At 53.3% G+C, this 21,856-nt stretch overlaps 2 protein-coding genes across 11 annotated transcripts in view; one reads left to right on the top strand and one right to left on the bottom strand.

Moving 5' to 3' along the window:
* Positions 1-21,856, top strand: part of Rps6ka2 (ribosomal protein S6 kinase A2) — a 297,075-nt gene that overhangs the window by 263,618 nt on the left and 11,601 nt on the right. For all 10 annotated transcript variants that reach the window (XM_048805828.1, XM_048805830.1, XM_048805829.1 and 7 more), the window contains 5 exons: positions 501-565; positions 4,534-4,636; positions 8,582-8,712; positions 9,672-9,797; positions 20,532-20,621. In XM_048805828.1, the coding sequence (XP_048661785.1) occupies positions 501-565; positions 4,534-4,636; positions 8,582-8,712; positions 9,672-9,797; positions 20,532-20,621 (515 nt within the window). The remainder of the gene's footprint in view (positions 1-500; positions 566-4,533; positions 4,637-8,581; positions 8,713-9,671; positions 9,798-20,531; positions 20,622-21,856) is intronic.
* The window catches only part of LOC107153100, a 30,153-nt gene continuing 24,030 nt past the window's right edge, over positions 15,734-21,856 (bottom strand). The window contains exon 5 of the transcript XR_007348644.1: positions 15,734-15,985. The gene's annotated coding sequence lies outside the window, so the exon portion shown is untranslated. The remainder of the gene's footprint in view (positions 15,986-21,856) is intronic.

Consider the following 21,856-nt stretch of genomic DNA (forward strand, 5'->3'; position numbering starts at 1 on the left):
TCCTGGCATTCTTCCCTGGTGAAGCCCCACCACAGCCTTGCCAGTGCTCGGCAGCCGCCTGCTGTGACTCTGGGGTGCTCTCCAGTCTGGAGCCCCCCTGAGGCTGCGCTCCAGGGCGTGGAAAGGGCGGCCACAGCTGTGGGTACTGCCTGTCCTGTGGGTTGGGCATTCCCACACCTGCAGCAGAAAGTTCAGGCTCACCTGACCCCTTCTCTTCAACACCTCTCCTCCCACTGCCCCAGGGCCACCTCCAGGTCTGCACCCAGGCTGCATCCAGGTCATAACCCCTCAAAGCTGAATGAGGCCTCCCTGGGTGTGGGACAGGGGCTGGTGAGCTGGCAGTGTGGGGCAGGAGCTGGGGCGGGGGTAGCAGCGGAATCCCTCCCCAGGACGAGTGGTCAGGCCCACCCAGGCGCCCCTCGGCCTGCAGCGCTGGGAGCTGGGAGGTGACGTGTGGTCTTGGGTCTTCTCTCATGCTGGTCTCTGCTTTGTCACGACAGGAGCTGGCATTGATGGAGTGGAGGAAATTAAACGCCATCCCTTCTTTGTTACCATAGACTGGAATGTAAGTTAAGTGCCATGTCCTCAGTGGCATCCAAGTAACACAACCTGGGGGGGAAAGAGGGGTGGGGAGGGAGGATGGCAGCTTTGCCCAGACAAGAATCTGTGGGGACATGCAGCGAGTCATGGGACCTCCTGAACAGCAGGTTCTCAGAGCACAGATGTGGCCTCCCTCCTGCCTGCTCAGCCCTGAAGTCCCTTGAACCCTGCCCTGCCCATGGGACATGGCAGAATCACCTTCCCCCACTCTGAGACTCGCTGGTTTCTGTCATGGCTGGGCTCTGTTGGGAAGTTTGGTGGTCAGATCTGACCACAAGCCTGCAGGAAGGCCTCACATCCAGGAAGGGGCCTCTGCGTGTCCCAAGGAAGCCCTCCCTCCCTCCCTCCCTCCCTCCCTCTATGGCAACTGCCTTTAATCCTTTCTTTTAGCACAATGCACATGCTTTGGGGGTTTTCTTTTCCTGAACTAACAAATTAATCTCAAAGGATTTTTAATGGAGTATTTTTAAAAAATCAAAATGCTCTTTATGTAGAACAGGGCTCATTAGCCACCCACCCCCCTCTCTCCCTGTGTCCTCCCGGGTTTGGTGCCTCCAGGAATCCCACCCTGGTCTCACAGGGACCGTGTTCCCACAGCGCTGGGGGCTTCAGCTCTGCACGGGAGCTCCAGCTCTGCACGGCCCTCAGTGCTGGCTCTGCTCCTCCACCCACCTGAGCCCCACTCAATGGGGCAAGTCTGGGGGTTTCTAAGGCCCAGTTCTCCCGTTCCGACTACAGAACTCGTTGCCAACAGTCAGATTAGAGGGAAGTGTGACCTTTCGGGAGGTCCCTGGCTCTCCCCAGGTAAAACTCCCATTCAAAGAGCAACTAGAAATCAGGTTGCTTCCCCTCCCCAAAAGAGCGAACCGGATGCCGGCCATCCAAGAAGTAAGCCACGCCTCTTGGGAAGCCTCCACTTAGCGCCCTGGAAGTTCAGGCTCCTGAGGCGCTCAGGCTGCTCAGCCACCCAAGGTCGTCTGAGCTGATGGTCTCTGAGTCGGGATGTATTTTCTGGGGAGACTCCTGGACCTGGACTGGCTCCCAGACAAGCCTCTCCTTGACAGTGGACCTGCTCCTCCTCTGCGGGACAGTCCTTGAGGCTCAGGGCATCCCCAGGGAGGGGACAGGGTTAGCTGCTCTCCCCAGGGGTCGCTGAGAGCTGTCCAGCCATTTGTGTTGGTGCCTGTGTCTCAGGCACTTTCTGGGCTGGGGCTGGAGCAGCGGATGCAGCACGTGCTACCCCAGGGCTGATCAACAGGGGATGGACATGTCCCAGGGAGATGCTCTGTGGTGGAGAAGGGAGCCTGCCATGGGGGTGAGGACCCCAGGAGGTGGCCGGGGAAGTGCTCCCCCCGCTCCCCCCCACCTCCTCTGTCACCCGTCTCTGCACCTGCTGCCTGTCTTCCTGGACCCCTCTTCCCCTAGCTCTCTTCCTTCTTGCTCTTGCTTCAGGGCTGCCTTCCAGTCTGCTCTTCAGCATGGCCCTCCCAGCTGCCCTCCTGCAGCCCCGGCCTTGTGCTCCTGACCTCCCATGCCCACCCCTTCCAACACACCCAAGGTGTCCTGCTTTCTAGTGTGGTGATTTTCTGTCTCCTGCTCTAGAAATAAGCGCGCGCGCGCACACACACACACACACACACACACACTGACGCAAGTGTTCACTGACTACTTGCTCACTTGATAGGCAGGCTGGGAGCACCTCCCTTGGGCCAGGCCCTCTCAGTCAGATGTCAGGGTCTGTGGCCCCAATGAGATCCAGTCTCCTGCCCATTAGCCAGTTACCATTTCTATTTTACTCCCTCTGTCCTTTTCCTGCTTATCTGAGGGTCCTTTAGATAGTGGATCTTAATGCACCTATTTAGTTTCCTCTCATATACTCACAGGATGCAGAATCCACCTCGACGCGCGGCCAGATCTGTGTCCCCATGATGCCCTGGGACAGAGAAGATTATTTAAATGGTGCCTGGTGAATTGGACCATGACACCCCAATTTCTTTCCATAGGGTGGGCATGAGTTGTTCCAGAGTCCTGGGGCAAGGGTCTGGGTCTGTGTGACGAATGTAGGGACCTCGTCAAGCTCAAGGTCTAGGGAATGCTGGAGCCGCTCCTCTGCAGGCCGGGCATGTGCACAGCAGCTTGCATCAGGGGCAGAGGCAAGATCGCTCTCTCCCTAAAACCTCAAGCCCTTCCCAGGTGTGGAATCTGGGAAAGAAAGAGCATGTAGAGGACTAACACATTAGCACCTTCCAGAATGTTTATGCAGCAACAGGAAGAAATTGAGCTACCGTTATATTGCAGCAAGCTTCCAGGAAGCCACCAAAAGGCAGTGTGACCTGCCTCACGTAGCCCCTGGCCTTTGCAAGGCTTGCTACCTGCAGAGACCAAGCTGAAACTGTGGCACCAACAGGGGATGAAGGGTGTGCTGGCCACCAGTGGACACAATGTGTCCCCAGACACGGTCAGCCCATGGATATGGCGGGGTTCTGCTGTACCAAGGATACCCCATCCTTGGGCAAGTGCCCAGCTGCTCACAACTGCCTGTGGCTGGGCGGGTCAGGATCTCCACTGAACAGTGGTGCACAGCAGAGGTTTGGAGAGAGCAGGGGGAGCAGGAGCACACTGTGCAGGCTGCCCTGTGGATACCAGCATGTTCACCTAGCCTGCAAGGTCTACAAGGCCACCTGGTTCTGTGATCTGATCCACGCAGTGGGACTTACTGGTGGCTTCCAGCACTGGGCTTTAAAGAGTGCAGAGGGAAGAGAAAGTTGTTGGCACAAGATGGGACAAAGCCCAGGACAAGCTTTGCCAAATGCAGTGGCACAGGGGCCTGGTGGAGGTGACCAGGCCAGCCAATTTATCCCTGAATGATGATCCCAACCCACAGGAGGCTCTGTACACACCCTTGCTGGGGTAGCAACCTGCTAATGATGGATCCTTTTTCCTCCTGGAAAAAGGAGGAAAAGTCTTGGACTCCCTTGTGTGAAGCCCCTGAGCCGCCCATGGTCACAGGTTGCCTGGTGGGAGGTACCAGCCTCAGGTGTGGTAGGTAAGGAGTCTGGCGAGTCAGGCTGGCTGCACATTCTTGGGCAGCCCAAATTCACTGGGCTTCCATTTCCTTGTGAAGTTGATGTTTTGTCCCCTGCTCCTGTCAAAGGAGGAGTGAGGGACACACCAGCCACCTTTGCCCATGTCAGCGATCTCTGCAGGGAGGACAAGCTGGCTGAACAGTCACACTGTTGATGGACAGGCCACAGGGAATGTCATGGCAGAAGATGTGTCTCCGGAAGGGCCAGAATTCCCAGCGAGGAGGGGGAACTTGACTTGGGGTTGGCAGGGTTCTTGGCATATGTGATGGGAAAGAAATTCAGCATGCACTGAAGCCATGGGCCGAAGTTTACTTAGGGAGGTAGATTCATGCTCAAGGGAATGTGGGAGCAATCTCAAGAGAGGTGCCTCTGGTCAAGCAGGGAGCACACGCTTAGGGAGTGGGCCCTCTCTAGAGGAGACAGCAGCCTGTTGGTGGGAAGTCGACTGGTAGCACAGGTGACAAAGGCCATGTGGCCTCACTGGGCCATGGATTTCACAGAGTTCCTACAGAGCTGCAGGCAGGGCTCTGAGGTGGCTCTGATGTCACCCATGCAGGTAGGGCACTTGTATCATCTTATAGGGTTTTACTTGGAGATGAAAATCCTGTGGCCAAAAAGAAGTTGGGAAACTGCTACCCCACAATGAAGAACACTCAGCAAATCCCGAGCCCCACAGCTCAGCCTTGGCCTTCTGAATATTTATTTTTATGCATAGGCAATTGTTCCATGTGTACCGTGCTGTGTGTGATCCTTGGGATAGGACACCCTGACAGTCTACATCTTACATGGGCTCGAGCAGGGTTCTCAGATGGCCTTTCCCACAGCCGCGGCCTTGCTTTCCTTGCAGAAGCTGTACCGGAAGGAGATCAAGCCACCCTTCAAACCAGCAGTGGGCAGGCCCGAAGACACCTTCCACTTCGACCCTGAGTTCACCACACGGACGCCCACAGGTGGGTGCCACGGCCGTTTTTCCAGTGCGGGATTCTCTTCTGACCCCACAGGACAGAGAACCAAGAGCCAGGGGTTCCCGTGTCAAGGATCCTCCTATCATCCTTTTCTGTTTCCTGTGCTTAGTGGTAAAGGTTTATGTGACAGAACCAATGTTCTGCTCTTCCCCAGGTAGCATGCTCTGAAGATCGTCAGGGCGTTCAGTAGACCCCACTGCTTGCTCTGGGTTGCCAGGCCAGTGACCACCCCCTCAGGCAGGAGAGACAGTGCAGATCTCTCATCTAGCTGGAGTGTTCTGTGGGAAGAGGGAGGCTGTCAGTTAAGTCTATGGGTTTGTGAATGACATTTATTATTCATGTAAAAACAAGCCTGTTTAAAAAGTTATGTCACTGCTACATCTTGGCATACCAAGGCACACATAAATCTAGTTTTGTGTGGTGTCTGTTGGCTGCCTTTAGGAGTTGTCATTCTGGGAGGATGGCCTAGTGTGTGTTTGGTAGCTGTGGTGACTGTCTTGGTGTGCTCTGGCTGTCAGGACACCACTGCACACGTCTTCAACAGCAGCTGGTGACAGTCCATTCTGGAGGCTGGCTGTCAAGTTCTGGGAGCACCTCTCTCCCTGGCTGGTGGATGACCACCTCACAGTCTCCTCACGGCCTTTCCTCCATGTGTAGAGGCAGCTTGTGAGCTCTGGTGTCCCTTTCTCTTAAGGACACCAGTCCTCTTGGGTCAGGATCCACCCTTGTGACATCATTAACCTTCACTGCCCCAGAGAGGCCCTTCTCCAAATGCAGACCTGAGGGTTGGGGCTTCCGTGCCTGGATCTGGAGCTGCACGCGTGGCCCTGGCAGCCGTGGGCAGAAGCTCTGCAGAGCAGCTCCCAGCCCCTCTGCTAGTTGACCAGTGAGGGGGCTGATGAAGGGCTGCAGAGGTCACCCTACTGTCCCTGCCTGGGAACCCCGCATTTCTGTGGTGCTTAAAAGGTAATCATGAAAAAGAGATGATTAACTGCAAGTAACAAGTAGATAAAGCTGAATAGAGAATCCACTTAGCTCCCTCTGAGTGCAGGCTGCTGGTGAAATCCTGGCCTGTCCACTGCCCAGGCTCAGAGCAGGTGTGAGACATGTGTGGAGGGAGAGGACACTGGGGCCTTCAGAGGATCTTTTCTTGGGCCTGGGGCCCTAGACTCAGGGCATCACAACAGGGAGGCATGACCAGATTGCCTACTCTGCCTTATAACTCCACTGAGTCCCCAGGGCCACCCAAAGCTGTCATCAGTGACTGGCTGGAGAGACGGTGGCCCTTCGTTTGGGGCTGTAGTTCTTGCAGAATTTGATGAGGCTGCCAAGAAGGAGGAGACTTCTGCATGCTGGGGTCAGCCCTTCTCATGGTGAATTTTTTAACCCAGAAGAGTATTACTGTTAGCTTCCAAGATGAGAAAGTTGGAGCAGGGTTTGGGGATTCCATCCTGCCTGTGCCCACACATCACTATTTTCTTCGCGTGGTTGATATGAAGGTGGAAGCACAGGCATGTGTTTAGCCCGAGTGGGTGAAGACTTCTGTGGGTCTGCACAGACTGCAGAATCCTGCTCGGTAGGGCAGTGCTCAGAGGGGCAGTGCTGGGAAGGGCGGTGCTGCGTCCTGAGGCGCCTGTGGGTGGGAAACACCACACTTGGGCCTCGGGGTAAGAAGATGCTGATGTGCTGGGCTCGGAATTACTCCCGCGTGTGCCTTTTGCATTACTCCTGAAGAATTTAAACTCCAGCACAGATGGCCAGTGTGGCCATAGCCTCATTAGCCCTTTATGCACTAAAGAATTCAATTTTGTTTTCATATTGACCTAAGGAAAATATAATCAGACACAGTGCATTCCAGCACTATCCAGAATTGGCTTTTTATTCCTCACGATTTCTAATTCTCCATTCAGTTCTACTTAAAGTTAATTTATTGTGCCACACCGTTTGCCCCTGAGGTGGCAGTAATCGATGCTGAAGATTTTTCAGAGAAGCATTAATGTCACTCTTGTTTCTGTAAAAGGGTGGGGTTTTCTAAGCAGGTAAGCTGAGTGCTCGCTGTGTGCAAGAGCTGCCGTGGTTCGGGAAAAGCTTTGGGTCCTACTCTGGACGCACCCGGGTGTTTCTCCCAGTAGCCTCAGGCTTCTGAACTAAGGAGAGTCTAGTTTGTTCCGCATCTCACGTCAGCTGCCCATGGTCATGTGCTGACTGGTGGGAGATGCCAGTCAAGGGCTGAAAACCATCAGATGTGCCACTGATCAGAAAACACTCCCCGAGGCTGTTTGTATCTATAATTTTTAATTTCTTTTATCTAGCTTGCATGTTTGGTCTTTAAGTACTGTGCTGAGATTCAGCATCTTTACATGATATAAAGCATCTGTCTGTCCGCACCAATCAGTGTCAACTTTTTATGCTTTTTGTAAGGACCACCATGAACTTCAGCAGAATGACTGCTCTTAGCCTTTGCTGCCTGTCCTGTACTGTGCAGAAAAGAAAAGTGGCCAACTTAGGGACACCACTGTGCTTCATGCCACTGGATTAGAAGTGGTTGCTCACCTGATGCAGATTTCCCCTTCAGTGATGAAAGTGCACTTGCAAGTTAATGTGGCTACACACACACACACACACACACACACACACACACACACATTCTCTCACTATAAAACAGACCCCTGATCTATGCCCAGCCCTTACCCTTGTGCAGCTCTGACAAATTCCCATTGACTGGCATCTCCCACCAGTCTGCACATGACCTTGGGCAGTTGACCTGAGATGGGGAACAAACTAGACTGACCTTAGTTCAGAGAAGCCTGCGGCTACTGTGAAAGAAACCCCAGCGCGTCCAGAGTAGGACCAAAAGGAGGCTCAGGTTCTTGAAGCTAATGCTAATGTGCCTCTGAGGTTTGAAGGTCACTTACCCTATGGTGCATCCATTTGTCAAGCCATTTTTTTCTGGTAGAGATTTAATACAGCACAAGGGAACTTGGGCGACTTTGAAAAGAAACAGGCCTCAAAGTCAGAATTCTGTGACTGTCAAAGAAAGACAAAACCCACAGCGCACTGACAGGATAGGAGCCCATCCCTCTGGAGGGCCCCGTGCCCTTGGGAGGCAGCTGGTCTTCAGGGGGAGTCGCTGTCTGCGCTCTGCACAGGGCACAGAGCTTCAGCCCTGAAAACTCAACAGCCATGCCACGTCTTTAGGCAAGCTCCCCTAGTCTAGCACCTGGGGAGCTCATTTCCAAAAAGTCAGCCCTGGTTGCTTAATTTGGGAGTCACATGAGCCTCCATCTATCTGGGGCAACTGTGAAGAGGTAGGAGTCCAGAGCTAAGACCTGGTCTGGCTCCCTCTGGTCCACATCGCTGAGACCGTCCACTTGTTTTTCCTAATGATTGATGTGGAGTGAGGCCAGCCTCAGCAGCCATGCTTTGGAACAAATCCTGCAGAGCTTAGAAAAAGCAGACACAGGAAACAGCCCTCTCACACTCCTGCTTTGCAGAGGCCAGAGCAACTCTGTCCAGATGTCCTTGAAGAGCCATGTCACCTGACCCATAGGAGCAGAGTGCTGGGACTACAACAGGTGCTGGTTCTGCGGCTGCATCCCTGCAGGGGAACCTGTGGCCTGGCCACCCTGTCCCCAACAGTCCTATCTGGGGTTGTTGGCCGTGTTGTCTCAGCCCACGGTGGGCAGAGGGGAGGGTCATGGTGCATACTTAGTTGAGGAGGTGCATCAGCTGTGACCTTGGCGTTTTTATTCTAGACATGGTTGTTGTCATTTGAAAGTCAAACCTTGGCACTTCCCAGACTAAAGTAACTTCCTGGGCTCCAGGCTTTGCAGACCTCTGTGCACAGATGACACACGTACATGTACACTGTCCCTTCTTCCCAAGCTCACTGCTCTCGTGAACCTGAACTCTGCTGTTGTTCACCCACAGACTCTCCTGGTGTGCCCCCAAGTGCCAACGCTCACCATCTGTTTAGAGGATTCAGTTTTGTGGCCTCCAGCCTGGGTCCGGAGCCCTCCCAGCAGGACCTCCACAAGGCTCCAGTTCACCCGATTGTGCAGGTAGCTCCATCCTCCCTGGGGGGGTCAGGCATGGAGGACACTCAGCTGATGCCTGGCTCTGGCCACCCCTGCAGACTCAGACAGGCTGGGGTGCTGGAGGACCTTGGTTACCTTGGATGCGAAGTGCTCAGGGGAGGTGGTGTTGGGCACCTCGTCTTCCCCCACATTTCCGTTGTTACTGAGCGTGGCCATGATGATCCCCATGGAGACCAACTGTTGCTTTTGTTTCTGTCTCACTTACATCTTCCAGAAGAATGCCACAGTGGGTGTATGCCGGGGGGCCTCAGGTCAGGTTTGGGCACCTTCGCCCTGCGGAGCCCAGAAAGCAGTGTGATCTGCCAGATCAAGCAGGAAATGGGCCTTTCCCACTCCTGCCTTTCTGTGGGCGGGGCAACTTTGACCAGCTGTCCTTGCAAGGGCAGAGGACGTCACCTGCCCCACAGGGGCAGAGTGGTACCATGTCTCTGAGAGGTCGGTAAAAGAGGACATTTTTATAAAGAATTTTCCAAAATATAACCATAACTCAGAATTCTAAAAAAGAATTAGAATTAACCTTATTTAGGAATTTCTCTATTCAGGGAAGTGGATGGCTGGAACCCACAGTATTCTCTTCTGCCCTTATGGAGAACAGTGGTGTATGTGAGGTGGACACTGGATGTGACCATGTTGGGGCTGTATGTCTTGGATGAGAGTGTGCTGGTGGGGCTGCCTTATGAGGTCAGAAGCAGGTGCCCTGAGGCCCGGGCATCAGATTCCAGCTAGACACTCACTCTGGACACAGACGGTGGAGCCATGTGCCCATATCTACAAGCACATCTTCCTTTTTGCTTCTGGATGCCCATTATCTCAGATCTTAAAGAGAAATGTCTGTTCAGTGGGCACAGAATAATCTGGGTGCAGGAGGCTGTACGTGCCTTTGCACAGGAGTGCTGATGGCCCTCCCTTCTTGGCCTCTGCAGCAGTTACATGGGAACAACATCCACTTCACCGATGGCTACGAGATCAAGGAGGACATTGGGGTGGGCTCCTACTCCGTGTGCAAGCGGTGTGTGCATAAAGCCACCGACGCAGAGTACGCTGTGAAGGTAAGGCGGGCGCAGAGAAGAGCCTCCGGGGGCGGGGCGAGCTCAGGGGCAGGGCCTGGTGGGACCTCAGGAGCCTGGACAGTGTTCCCTGCTTGCAGTTCTAAGCTCCAACGTGCTGGAGTCCCAGTCACTTTGATGTGGGGTCAGCCATTAAAAACTTGTTTTGCAGATCATATTTTCAGTTATATGCAACATGTGGGAACTGACCACTGTCAGTAGCTTTATGTATAATACAGGTCAAGAACAACTCCTTTAAGCACCCAGTATTTAAGGAAATAGAGTTGGGAAGAAAGGAAAGAGGGAAAGAGAGAGGAAGTGAGAAGGAAGGAAGGTGCAACCAAACCAAAACAAAAACAAGAGACAAGGGAGACAGACAACATATTCACAACCCGCAAGCCGAGAGCTAGTGGGTTCACTTCAGACTGTCAAGAGAGCGCACAGTAGCAATTGCATGGCCTGTAATCCAACGGGCACCCTCTCCATAGTGACAAGAAGTCCCTGTAATTGTTGCTAGATTCAGTATTTGATTTTAGAATCCAAAATGCAGTTTTCTAGTTGGTAAAATGTGGATTAAAGCTAAAGCTTCCTACTAAAATCAGAACCACTATTTGCAAAAAGTGATTCTAATTGTCTCTGTGAGATCTCAAGACTCTTTAAAGTCTACCATTTCCCCTCAAGGCTCTTGAGGGACAAGGTCCAAGCCTTTGCCACCATGACCAGCACCATCCTGGCTCCTTCCCACTCTGTCACTCCTGGTACCGCCCAACTCTGCAAAGAGCATCTGGGTGAGACAGCCTACGGGTACGGCAGGATTGGGATGGGAGTGACTTTGCCCACCCCGGTCCTGCCCTCACTCTGGACAGCTCTGACCGCCCCCTCTTGCCCACAGCTCCACTGCTGTCTTGTGAAAGCCGAGGTTTGGAGGCACTTACTCAGGGTAGCATGCCTATTCCCTGGGGACACCTGCTCCTTGCTTCTTAGACTGTGAAAATGCTCAGCCCAGGAGAAAGACACCAGCCAGAACATCTCAGGAACTTGTGTCTTCTTGGCAAATGTATCTTTGATTTCCTACATAAATAGGAGACTTTGACCATGAGCAGCAGTTCATTACCTTGTGAGTCCAGCTGGTGGGCCTTCAGCACGTGGAGGAGAGTTTGCAGGGAGGAGTATGTCATGATTGAAGTCCTGGGAAGCACCCCATGGCAGGAGAAAGAGCGCCCAACCTGGAGATCCTGCCACAGCACAGGCACTGGGCCCAGTGCACCTGGGGTCTGGATGCTGGCAGTCTCATCTTTCCTGCCCTCCACCTGACCATGGGGGGAGCTCGTGGGAGAACGGGGACAGTGCCTGCCCAGGCACACATGCATGCTGGCCCTGGAGACCTGGGTTCCACTGTAGGCAGGGGAATGTCATTTATGCTTTGAAATGTGTTTCCCTTATGCTTGGTGAGCTTACATAGGCTCCGAATTTTCTGTGTGGGTCATTTGTAATAGAAATTCAGATTGTGTCCCCCGTGAGCTCAGCCATCCTAGGAACAGCTGCCCTTGACAGCAGGCACAGAGAAACAGCCCATTGTCACACTCTATAGCCCCGAGTAGTCAGCTGCCTTCTGTGCCCCTGCAGAGAAGCCCCCATTGTCTAGGGCAGTGGCGTGTTCTCGCCAACATTCCCACGTCCAGCTCTCATGCAAAGGCTGTCTGAAGCCGGCTTTGTTAAAGTGCATATGACTTGGTCCCAGGACCATGTTGAGCCCGTCCCTGTGGAATCTGTGACAACCCTCCCTGCCCCCTCGCTCCCTAAGAGCAGCCGGGCACTGTGGCTCCTGCTGACCGTGGAAGCAGCAGTCAGGCCTTCCTGTTTCCCTTGTGCAAGTCCTGAACTCCCGGGCCCACTTCAGCTGGTGAACATGAAGGGATCTCCCACATTCTTTCTGAGACTCGGTGGGTCATAATCTGTCTGCAAGATGCTTAAATTAACCCAAGCAGGAAGGAACAGGATCATGGAGAAACCTTGGGCGTCTGCGCAACATGCAGCACGGGGCCACTGTCCCAAGGATGCAGAGCTACTTCAGAAGTGTACTTGAGCTGTGCCCTGTGCAGTGGCAAAAGTCTGAGTAGCTAAGGGCTCTCGGCCTCCTTCAGAGATGGCAGAGTTGGCCGTGTTGTGGCAACAGTGCTTCTTTGTCACCAAACTGCATTAGCAGATTTCAGGGGGCTGTTGTGTCTCATTTCAACATTCTCTAGGTAGAAAGTAATGGGAGTATTTTTAGCTTTTTCCACATCAGCTGACTGGTCAATGAGTAGCAGCATCAGCTCCTGAGGGAATGGCTTGGAGCACATTTCAGTGCATTTCCTGCTGTCACACGGATGGAAGGACACAGCAGGCAGACACCTGGCATGCAGCTTGGGCCTCCTTCAGCCAAAGTCCTGAGGCTCAGTCCCTTGGATTCACCACTCTCAGTAGCCACTGGAATGGGTCACAAATGCAGCCGTCCAAATCCTTCATGGCTCATGGATGACAAGGGACCTGCTTTGTTGTGAAAGAACCCAGTCAGGCCGCACAGGGCGTCCTCCTCATCTCACACAAAAGCGACTCAGAAGCCCCTGGGGGATGAGCAGGAAGGAGGATGCAGCAATGGCAGCTGAACAGGACCACTGTGACCAGGTCATCATCTGTGGGGTGATTTTGCCACCCTGGGGACACCGGCAGTGGGGGAGAAAGTTTGGTCATCACAGCAGATGGGACAGTAGATGGCACTAGCACTGGCATGTTCGGGCTAGGGATGCTGCTTAGTACCCTGCACCACACAGGACACCCCCTCCCCCTGAATTATTCAGCCAATGGCATCGACACTGGTGCATTGAGAATCCCAGCCCTGAGCATCCTGGGGGCAGCAGGAAGCTCAGTGGACAGAACTCTAGGAAGCCCTTGTGCAGGTGAGGTGGACTGCTCCTTCTTTGCTGTTCCTAGTGACTCTTCAAGAAGGGGGATGGTAATCTGACCAGGAACTCTGTGCCAGGGCAGTCCTCCCTGTGACAGAGCAGTGACTCAGAGTGTGGGTTGTTCTGGGAGGAGGTAGGCCACTGGTCACCTCTACCAAGGTCAAGTCCCATGCAGTGCTCTTGTTCTTGGAATTCCATCATGTTTTGCATGATCACTTCTCTATCTCACCCCTGTGGTTACTGTCACCATATAATCTACTGTTACAGTTACATTGAAACTGGTTTGCCACAATGTTCCCGGTCACCAAGATCTCTGGGTTTGCATATATTTTCAGCTGCATTTTTAAGCTGAGTCCCTGCTATCTGCCGCACACCCTGTGGAGGGCTTTGGTGAGTGGTGGCTGGAACTGGTCCTGGATGAGCCATCAACTGTCATCACTTACCCAGCCCACTGGCACTCGCCCAGTGTACTGCGGGGACTCAATGAATGCTGGTTGAGTGGAAAGCGGAATTCTCAGGCTTGGTCCCTTTCTGTGGACTTGGCAAGTGTGAGACCATCCAGGTGCTCCACAGGACAGTCTGGCCACAGGTGGAAAGGGCAGCGTACCTCTTCCTCCTCACAGACCGGCTCAGGCTTGACTCCACACGGATGCCCCTCTGCACGCCAGCCAGGTTAGGACGGTGGGAAAAAGCCCTCTCGGGCCTCAGTACCTCCTCCTCCTCTTGTCAGCTGCATCTTAGCTGCACGGTGACCCTGCGCCCTGCAGCTGGAGACGTCGTGTGGTGACAGACCGCTGAGGACTCGGTGTAAGACTACAGGTGCCTTTGTTTCCAGGACCTGCCCAGGAGGCTGGTGTACAGCACCGTGAGATAGCGTGGCAGAGCTGCGAGCAGGTCAGAGCACAGGGAGCTCCGAAGGAGATGGCAGCGGAGTGGATGGTGGAGTGTTGAAGGTCACTGTGGCTGAGCGGGGTTGAAAGGAAGGAGAAAGGAATTTGGTTGTATTTGAAAGGAAAATGGTTGGTATTTGTGTGCCATCAAGGTGCCATACTCACTTTGTAAGAGTTGAGAGGGAGTTTTTTATTTTTTTGTTCTTAGGTCTTTGTGGCTTGGCAGAATCATGCGCATGTTCTAGACAGTCTGTTTTGCACAAACAGAAGAATTCCCAGCCATGTATCAGAGGCAGAAATCAGGAGGACTAGATAAGGGCATCTGTTCAGATCAGAGCTAATCTGCTACAGAAACCTGCACAGACTCGCAGCTTCTCCCAGGCGTGGTACGTTCGGTGCTCCTTGAGAGATTTCTCGACTTAGCTAGGCATGGAGCTGACTTAACCAGCCAAACCCACCCAGCCTCTGTCCTCTTTGGCAAACCACCATGTTAGGAATTGCAGAAGGAGCAAAGAAGCAGGAGCCTGAGTCCCCAGGCAGAATTGCGACTGCACTGCCAAGGTCATCCCAGTGCTGTGCTGTGCACAGTCACTTAGTCTCCGAGTGCCACTGATATCCCTGGAGAGCAGAGACCCGCCCAGGGTGACCACTGGAGGACGCCTTGCTGGTGAGTGGGCAGCCAGGGACCTCCCCGCATTGCCCTAGGTGCTTGTTCAGCCTTTGCACTCCCCGCCTCCCCTTAGGATTAAGGAGCCCAACATTCTGTTCTGCTGGGTCATCAGGCCACTGTGTGAGGCCCAAGTCATGAAAGATGGAGCTGGTTGTGATGATGATGTGGGTGGGCGGCAGGCCCCTGCAGAATCAACGAGCCCTGGGCCTGCAAGAAGAGCTGCTAGAGGGGTTGGACATCCAGGCTCCCAGACATCGGTGTCACCAGCAGCCGTGGAGCTCTGCAGACGACCAGGTGTCTTTTCTGAGAAGTCCAGGCGCAGCTACAGACCCCTATTGCTTCCATGACCAGCTCTGTGTGCCTCGTCCGGGCTCCACAGCCAAGTTAATTGTGTCAAACAGGCTGGGTCTCAGCCTTCCTCTGCCCAAACCCCACCTCCCCTGGTCCCCATCACTTGGGCAGGATCCAGTCTGGCTGCAGCCTGTAGGACCCATGTTGCCAGCTGGTCACCGCTCCTGTCCCCACATTCCTCTCACTGGACCCATCCCCAAGCTGCTCAGAGCACAGGCATCTCCTCCTGTCCCTGATCGTAGGACTTTATTTCTCTATGCCTCGCTCCTGGTTCTGTCATCTTGGTACATATCCGTGGTGGCACAGAAAACCCTCACCCGAGGGGACTGTTGCTGCCGCTCTCCCACTGGCCCACCTTGGCCTTCCTCTTGGTACCTGTCACCCCACCTGGGCTGTTTTCGTGCACTGCCTGCCTCCACAGCCCCACCCAGATGTCAGACCCAGGGATGAGGGGCCGCACGGACACAGAACCAGAAGCCGTAGCCCAAAAAAAGGGAATATCAGGATCAGAAATTAAATGATATTATTATTCTAGTTTTTCTCTTGGCATGTTTTACCTTCAAACCTGTGTTCCTGGGCTGGGTGGTGGCTCAGCAGTGGAGAACTCACCTAGCACATGCAAGGCCCTGGGTTCGATCCTCAGCACCACATAAAAATAAATAAATAAAATTAAGGTATTGTGTCCAATTACAACTAAAAAATAAATATTTAAAACAAAAAAACCTGTGTTCCTGGGAACAGGTACCAGTCACTTCTTCGTTAACGGTCCCACTCCCTCGCCAAGCTCCTGGAGGGAATGGGAGCCTTGAGGCAGTCCCTGCCGGCTAGCAGCACTCTGAGTCTTGTTCTTATGGTCCTTGTTTGCCTGAGCAAAAGAATTGAAGAGAGAGAGTTGGGTGCGTGTACCCCCAGTTCTTAATCCCAGTGGTGGGCATTGCCTCCAGGCACAGGGCAGGGCCGGCTCACTCTCCTAAGAGGAGCTTGCTGTTCATTCACAGCGAGCAGTGCTCACGTGTCTGGGCTCATTTTCATACTGTGCATGTAATTTGTCAACCAAAAAAGAAACGGAATTAAGACAGATGCTTGGCCTGAATAGGGCTTATTTTTAGGACTGATTGGCATGGAAATTTTAATTTTGTTTTCCACCAGGGAAGCACTGAGGCTCTTCTTCTGTCACTTGTCTAAATCAGCTTTACAGGAGGAAGTGTCTGCAGATTTCTCAAGCAGTCACAGGCTCTGCTACCTCGCTTCTAACATGTCCCGGAACCTTCTGGCAGGTCAAAGAGTGCCTGCCCAGGGAGTGTGGCCTGCTGCGTGCCTTCAAGGTCTGTCCCTCTGGAGAGAGGAGAGAAAGACGGGGTGGAGGAGCAACGTCAGGAAGGAAGTGAGACCGGCATATCCATGGTGACACAGTCTCCTCCTCAGCTGCCTCTTGGGCCACCAGGAATGATGTGTGACACTGCTTGCTCCATTGGCCTGGAATAGCTGTCCACCACACTGGCCGCAGCTGAAGGTGCTTTCAAGGGGGGTGGAGACAGTGTGCTACACAGTGACACATACCTGTTGCAGGCCCACTGCCTACTGGGCAGAGTCACGTCCCACGGGTGCCCTTTCTCCACAGAGGCCGCCAGATGAGAGCGAGGAGAGGGCAGGAGACCTCCACCCGGCCCCTCTGTCCAGACAGCCACATGGAACACACCCTGGAGAGGCACACCCTGAGCATGCCTGCTAGGACCCCTCCCCAGGCTGGGTGATAATGAAGAGAATAAAACAGTATTATTATAAAATTCTCAGAAGAAAGAATCGATACACCACAACTTATTGTTGGTAGAAGAAAATCAACAATATCAAATCCCAAGAAAGTGACCCCACAAAGAAGAAATCCAGTGGTGCTCACTGGGCGGTTCCTTCCCTGACACTTCTGAACAGTCGCTCCCACCCAGCTGCCCAGCCACTGAAGCAGGGCGGTCACCTTGCCCCACCTTCTCCATGGAGCTTTCCCTTCACACTCTGGTTGTGGGTTTGATCTGGACTCTTCCCCGAAGGCCTGATCCCCGGGACAGCAGCACAGAGGTGGGGACTTGGGAAGGCCTGGACCTCATGGTGGTTTGGCCCATTGGGAGAGTCACAGCCACAAGATCATAGGCAGGCAGTGAAACCCAGGAGGGGGACCTAACTGGAGCAAGTCGGTCACAGGGTGGGCCCAGGGAGGTATGCCTCATCCCGTCCCAGCATCTCTGTGTGTCTCTGCCTGCTCATCTCAGTCACCGCGAGCTGCGCAGCTCTGCTCTGCCACACTGCCCACCACAGTGTGCTGCCTCACTCCAGCCCAGAGCCTGACCACACACTGGAACTGCTGACGTCACGAGCCATGGGAGGTTGTCTTTCTCAAGAATTTGCCACAGCACAAAAAGCTGACAAACACATCCCTTAAGTAGTTTACCCTTCCTGCAAACATAAAAGTAAAAATTTAGCAAAACTTTACAGAGAAAGAGTGACGACAAACCACCCCACACTCTGACAGCATCAGGTGTAAACAGATCCGGTCTGCGTGTGCAGTCAGCGTGGCCCAGGCAGGATTTGAAATGATCCAGGGTAGGGGAGGTGGAAAGCTGGGAGGGTAGGTATGCCACACGTGCATGTCCCTTCCAGACGGGGTCTCTGTTCCCCACCTTCCCCTCCTCGCTGCCCCGTGGCTAAGAGCCACACCCACAGTGTGGTGGCCTTGCCTCTGGCCTGCAGGCATTCTGCATTGACAGGTGGACACTGTAGGAAAGGGGGAACACGGGGCTCTCCACCCCAGCAGTCTCTCTGGTCCCTGCAGCCCTTGGGCAGTGGCTGCTCTGTGCCATCCCCAGGAGCTGTCCCTTGCCAGCTCCCTGTAGTGTCCGCACACTATAGGAGCCCGTCCCTCAGCAAAACCTTTACAGACCCCTCTGTGTGTGACATCTGATGTTCTCCTGGGGCCTTTAACCAAAACACCTTCTACCCCTGACATCACCCTTCTGTGTGACTTTGGCTTGAGGGGAAGATTCAGAGATAAAAACCAAAAGTGATGTTTCAGTGCACAAATGTGACAGGTCACAGCCACCTGGTCCCCTCCTGAGATCATAAGGATGATTGTATTTTATCACTGTCACGAGATTGACTCTCTTGTATCAAGGGCTTTCTGTTGGCCAGCTGGGCATTGATACATGTCAGTTTAATCTTGATGGGAGCCCCAGGAGATGCCCACAGTTATCCCAGACTTTACAGATGAAAACGCTGAGGCTCGAGAGGCCTGGGCACCCACCAGGACCCCAGCAGTGTAGACAGTGAAGCCAGGACTCGGCTCCGGGCAAGCTGGCCCCAGGACCAGGCCACCACTCACGTGGCCTCCAGGGAGGTTCAGACCTTCCTCCACCTGTGGCTCTCAATGGGACCTGGACCTCCAACCACAAGGCCAAGCGCCAGGAAGGGGAGCACCAAGGCTGAGCTGCCACGCCACCGCGGGCTGTCACCTGCAGCTGCACACCCTCCTGCCACGGGGTCAGATCAGACCTTCACTCATGACAGCTGCTCACACTTCCAGAAAGAGCAGCAGAACCGCTTGGACCCTTCAGCTCCTTCTCCACACAGCACTCCCCACTGAGGACCTGGACCCGGCACCCTCTCTTGTACCCCTTCCTTTACCCAGCGCCAGAGCGGCTCAGAGAACAGCTGGTTTGTCGCATTCAGAGGTACCGCAGGGGTTCCACCAAATAAATCACTTGGGAAGGTTTGAATATTCCATTTAAAATGTAATAAAAAAGCCATACACATATTCAACTGTCTATCAGATTATAACAGATTAGTGACATGGTGGCTCCCAGGTGTCAGAACTCAGGTGGCTCACACTTGCACACACACATTCACTTCTTTTACAGTCTTAAAAATATTTTTGAAATGTCATTGAGATCTTAAAGTCTTTAAAAAACAACTGTTTACAAATACTATAAATTGCTTTTGTGACTTACAACTAAAGAACACATAATAAAATAGATACCAGGGTGAACACACAAGTCAACCACGTGTAATCCTCAGGTGGTTTCCTGTAATCACATCGTTCTTATATCTAATTTTTTGAATAGATAATACATTTGCATAGTGTAGAATTCACAAATTGTGAGAGGACACAGCTAGGTCTCCTGCCCCTGCCCCTGGTACCTGATCCCCTCCCCAGGGGAAGCTGAGGTCATTCACCTTCTCTCTTTCCTCCAGGGTTATTTATGCAGACACAGGAAGTAGAATGTCTACTTAACGTTCCTTCCCTGTTTTTAAAACAAGTGATGCGCCTGTGCTACGTCTGCCCTTCTCCTTGCTTGTCCTGACAAGTGTCCCTGGCTGCAGGAAAATGCTCCTCTTGTTTATCTGCATCCTGTTCCTTTACGTGGGGACCAAACGGACTTAGTATATACTGAGAGTACATCGCTCTATCATGGAATTGTCTTTAGAAACAATGATATGAATGTATTTCAACCTTCTCAGATTGCAAAGAGACCCCAGCCCAGGGGGATGGGATGCCCATAGGTGGTCACGTTGGAGATCAGGACCCAGTTGGCCACCCCCCTCCCAGGGGTGTAAAGACAGTTTGCAGCACAGGTGGGCCATGACTTGTTTAGGAGCCTCCGTCCATCGAAGGACTCTTTATGAATGCCTGCTTCAGGTCGATGCCTTCTGTGTCGGCCTAATCAGAAAACAGATCATCCCAGTGTCCTAGCTAAAACTTTAGCAGAGTAAAATGTGCTAGGCAGAGAGATTTTGTGTCAAGAAAGGGAGCCGCACTGGTTCTCCTGCACAGTGTGGCTCATGGGATCAGGGCAGGCTTGGCCACTGCAGGGCTCTTCATAAGTGACGGGAGGAGAGTACATCACTGATCACCAGCAGGAAGGCGAAGGCTAGCCTAGCATTGGGTTCATCTCAACCAAAGAAACCAGGCCGTGTGCAGAGCTTCCCCGAGAGTCCTCAGGGTGGTAGAGTAGCTTGATGGTGGCGTGACTGCCTTCTCCAGAGTGAGCATTTGAGATCAGGTGGACTTAGGGGCAAGGAGGCAGTGTGCCGGGGTTCAGAAGGTGACTTCTGCTCTGAATGTCTTGCAACACAGGAGCGGTGGGCTTCTCACGAATGGGTCCCCTCCCCACCTGCCCACACACACAGGAAGCGGAAGCAAGGGAGTGAGGGGGCATCTGGCATGTTGGCCGTCCCATGCCAGCAGCACAGCCAAGCCTGTTCCAAAGCAGGCCTGATTCTTGACACTGGCCAGGCAAAGCCATCCATTTTCTTGGGAAAAGCAATTTTTTCAGCTCTCCCAAGACATTGGGTAGGAGTGCTGGCCAAGGAGGCCTGAAACGAGAAAGATCTTCCCCTTGTCTCAGCCCCGGGCACACCCAGCCTGTGGTGAGCCATGCCCAGCATCTCCTGGAGAGAACCTTGCACTTCACCTTATTTTGTTGCTGGTGTGGAGAACAAGGCAGAGGCCCTGTGGCTGGAGGCTCAAGAACAAGGAACAAGGCAGAGGCCCTGTGGCTGGAGGCTCAAGCTACTCAGGCTGGTGGTGGGAACACAAGTTCTGCAATTTAGGGCTTGTGTACCCCCGTGGTTGCCCTTTTCCTCCCAGCCTTATGATACCTCAAGTCTGAAGGCTCACACACCTGATTTTTAAATGAATCTCTTATGCTGCCTTAGAGAAAGGACTGGCCCTGAACTTTGAGAAGAGTCTAAGTGGTCTTGATGGTGTGAGGCTGGAAGACATGGGAAGGGGAGGCAGAATGGGGAGGCCAGGTAGGGCCAGTCCTTATCCAGACCCTAGTCTGAAAGGGTTCTGCAGCAAACCTCTCACTGCCACACACCATGTTTGTTCCAGATCATCGACAAGAGCAAAAGAGACCCCTCAGAAGAGATCGAGATCCTCCTGCGGTATGGCCAGCACCCAAACATCATCACCCTCAAAGACGTGAGTGGCCTCTGCTCTTCCTTTCTTCATCTGATTCAGAAATCCCCCCTTTACTCAGGGCAGGCTCCACAGGGCTCCAGTGCTTACCAGGCCTAGGGCAGCAGCTCCTCCTGCCCCTGAGCACTCTGCGACTGGTCATCCCAACTTGCTGGACCTGCATGTACCTCCTGAGGGCAGTTCCCCCACTCTTTCCAAATCACATGATGTGTGCGCAACAGAGACAACACCTTCATGAACCTGCTGCCTGTCCTCATCCGCCACTGTAACAGGAAGTGGGGGAGGTCTGGGTGAGGCGGTGAGATCAGGTAAGAACCTCTCTCTGTGAGGTGGTTCTGGTCCCTTTCCCTGGCCAGGGGGAAGGAGCAGGAATTGGCCACCTGGAGCATCAGGAAGCCCAGTAAGGCCTATGGGGTGCAGGGCTTAGGGTGGGGGACAGGAGGCGATGCTCCTCCTCCTCCCCTCCCGCTCAGATTTAAGTTATTCCAGCATCACAGGTCCAGAGCCTCTAGGCCCAGGGCCACCTCCATGTCCCTCCAGGTCCTCAGGCTTCACTTCATTCCCAAGAAGCCTGAGGAGCAAGTGTCTCAGGTACAGAGAGCCTGAGTGGGGCTCTCTCCGGTCCTCGGGCTGCAGTTGCCTCCACCACACAGGTTCAGCGTGCTCTCCGTGGTGTCTTTATTACGTCACATTCACAAGCAGAGACTCCCTAAGCCTCCCAAGCCACTTTTGCTTCATTTGGGATGAGCGATTCCAGGCCGGTCAAAAGTAGAACACTGGTGTTCACAAGCTCAAAAACAGACACACCAAAAAACATGAATAAAAAGTAGAATCATGCCAAAATTAACTTTACATCTTTTATTAAGTTCAAAGTTAGGCAAATTATTTCAGCAGTTTGTTCTGGATATTTGTCACTTAAATGGAGATTAGTGAGCTAAAAATAAGCATATGTAGGTCCTTTGCTCCGTTTTGCATCAAGTTCTCAGGGCTTGATGCCCTGGGCTCCGCGTGTGCCTGGTGACTGGGTGCACGCATGGTCTTCACACACGTGATGGGCACAAACGTGGCCAGAGTTTTTGGGTTTTGTTTTTTTTTTTTAATTGAGTTTTTGAGATTAAAGCCAGCATAGACAAAAGCCTTCTCTTTTTGTCACCCCCCTGGAAGGAAAGCATGGCTCCCTCAGGCCTACTTGGTAAAGTGAGGTACAGGGACATCACTGGGGCTGCTTGGAGAAGCAG

This window comes from Marmota marmota, unplaced genomic scaffold (assembly GCF_001458135.2).
Source record: "Marmota marmota marmota unplaced genomic scaffold, marMar, whole genome shotgun sequence".
In the NCBI taxonomy this organism is placed as follows: Eukaryota; Metazoa; Chordata; class Mammalia; order Rodentia; family Sciuridae; genus Marmota; species Marmota marmota.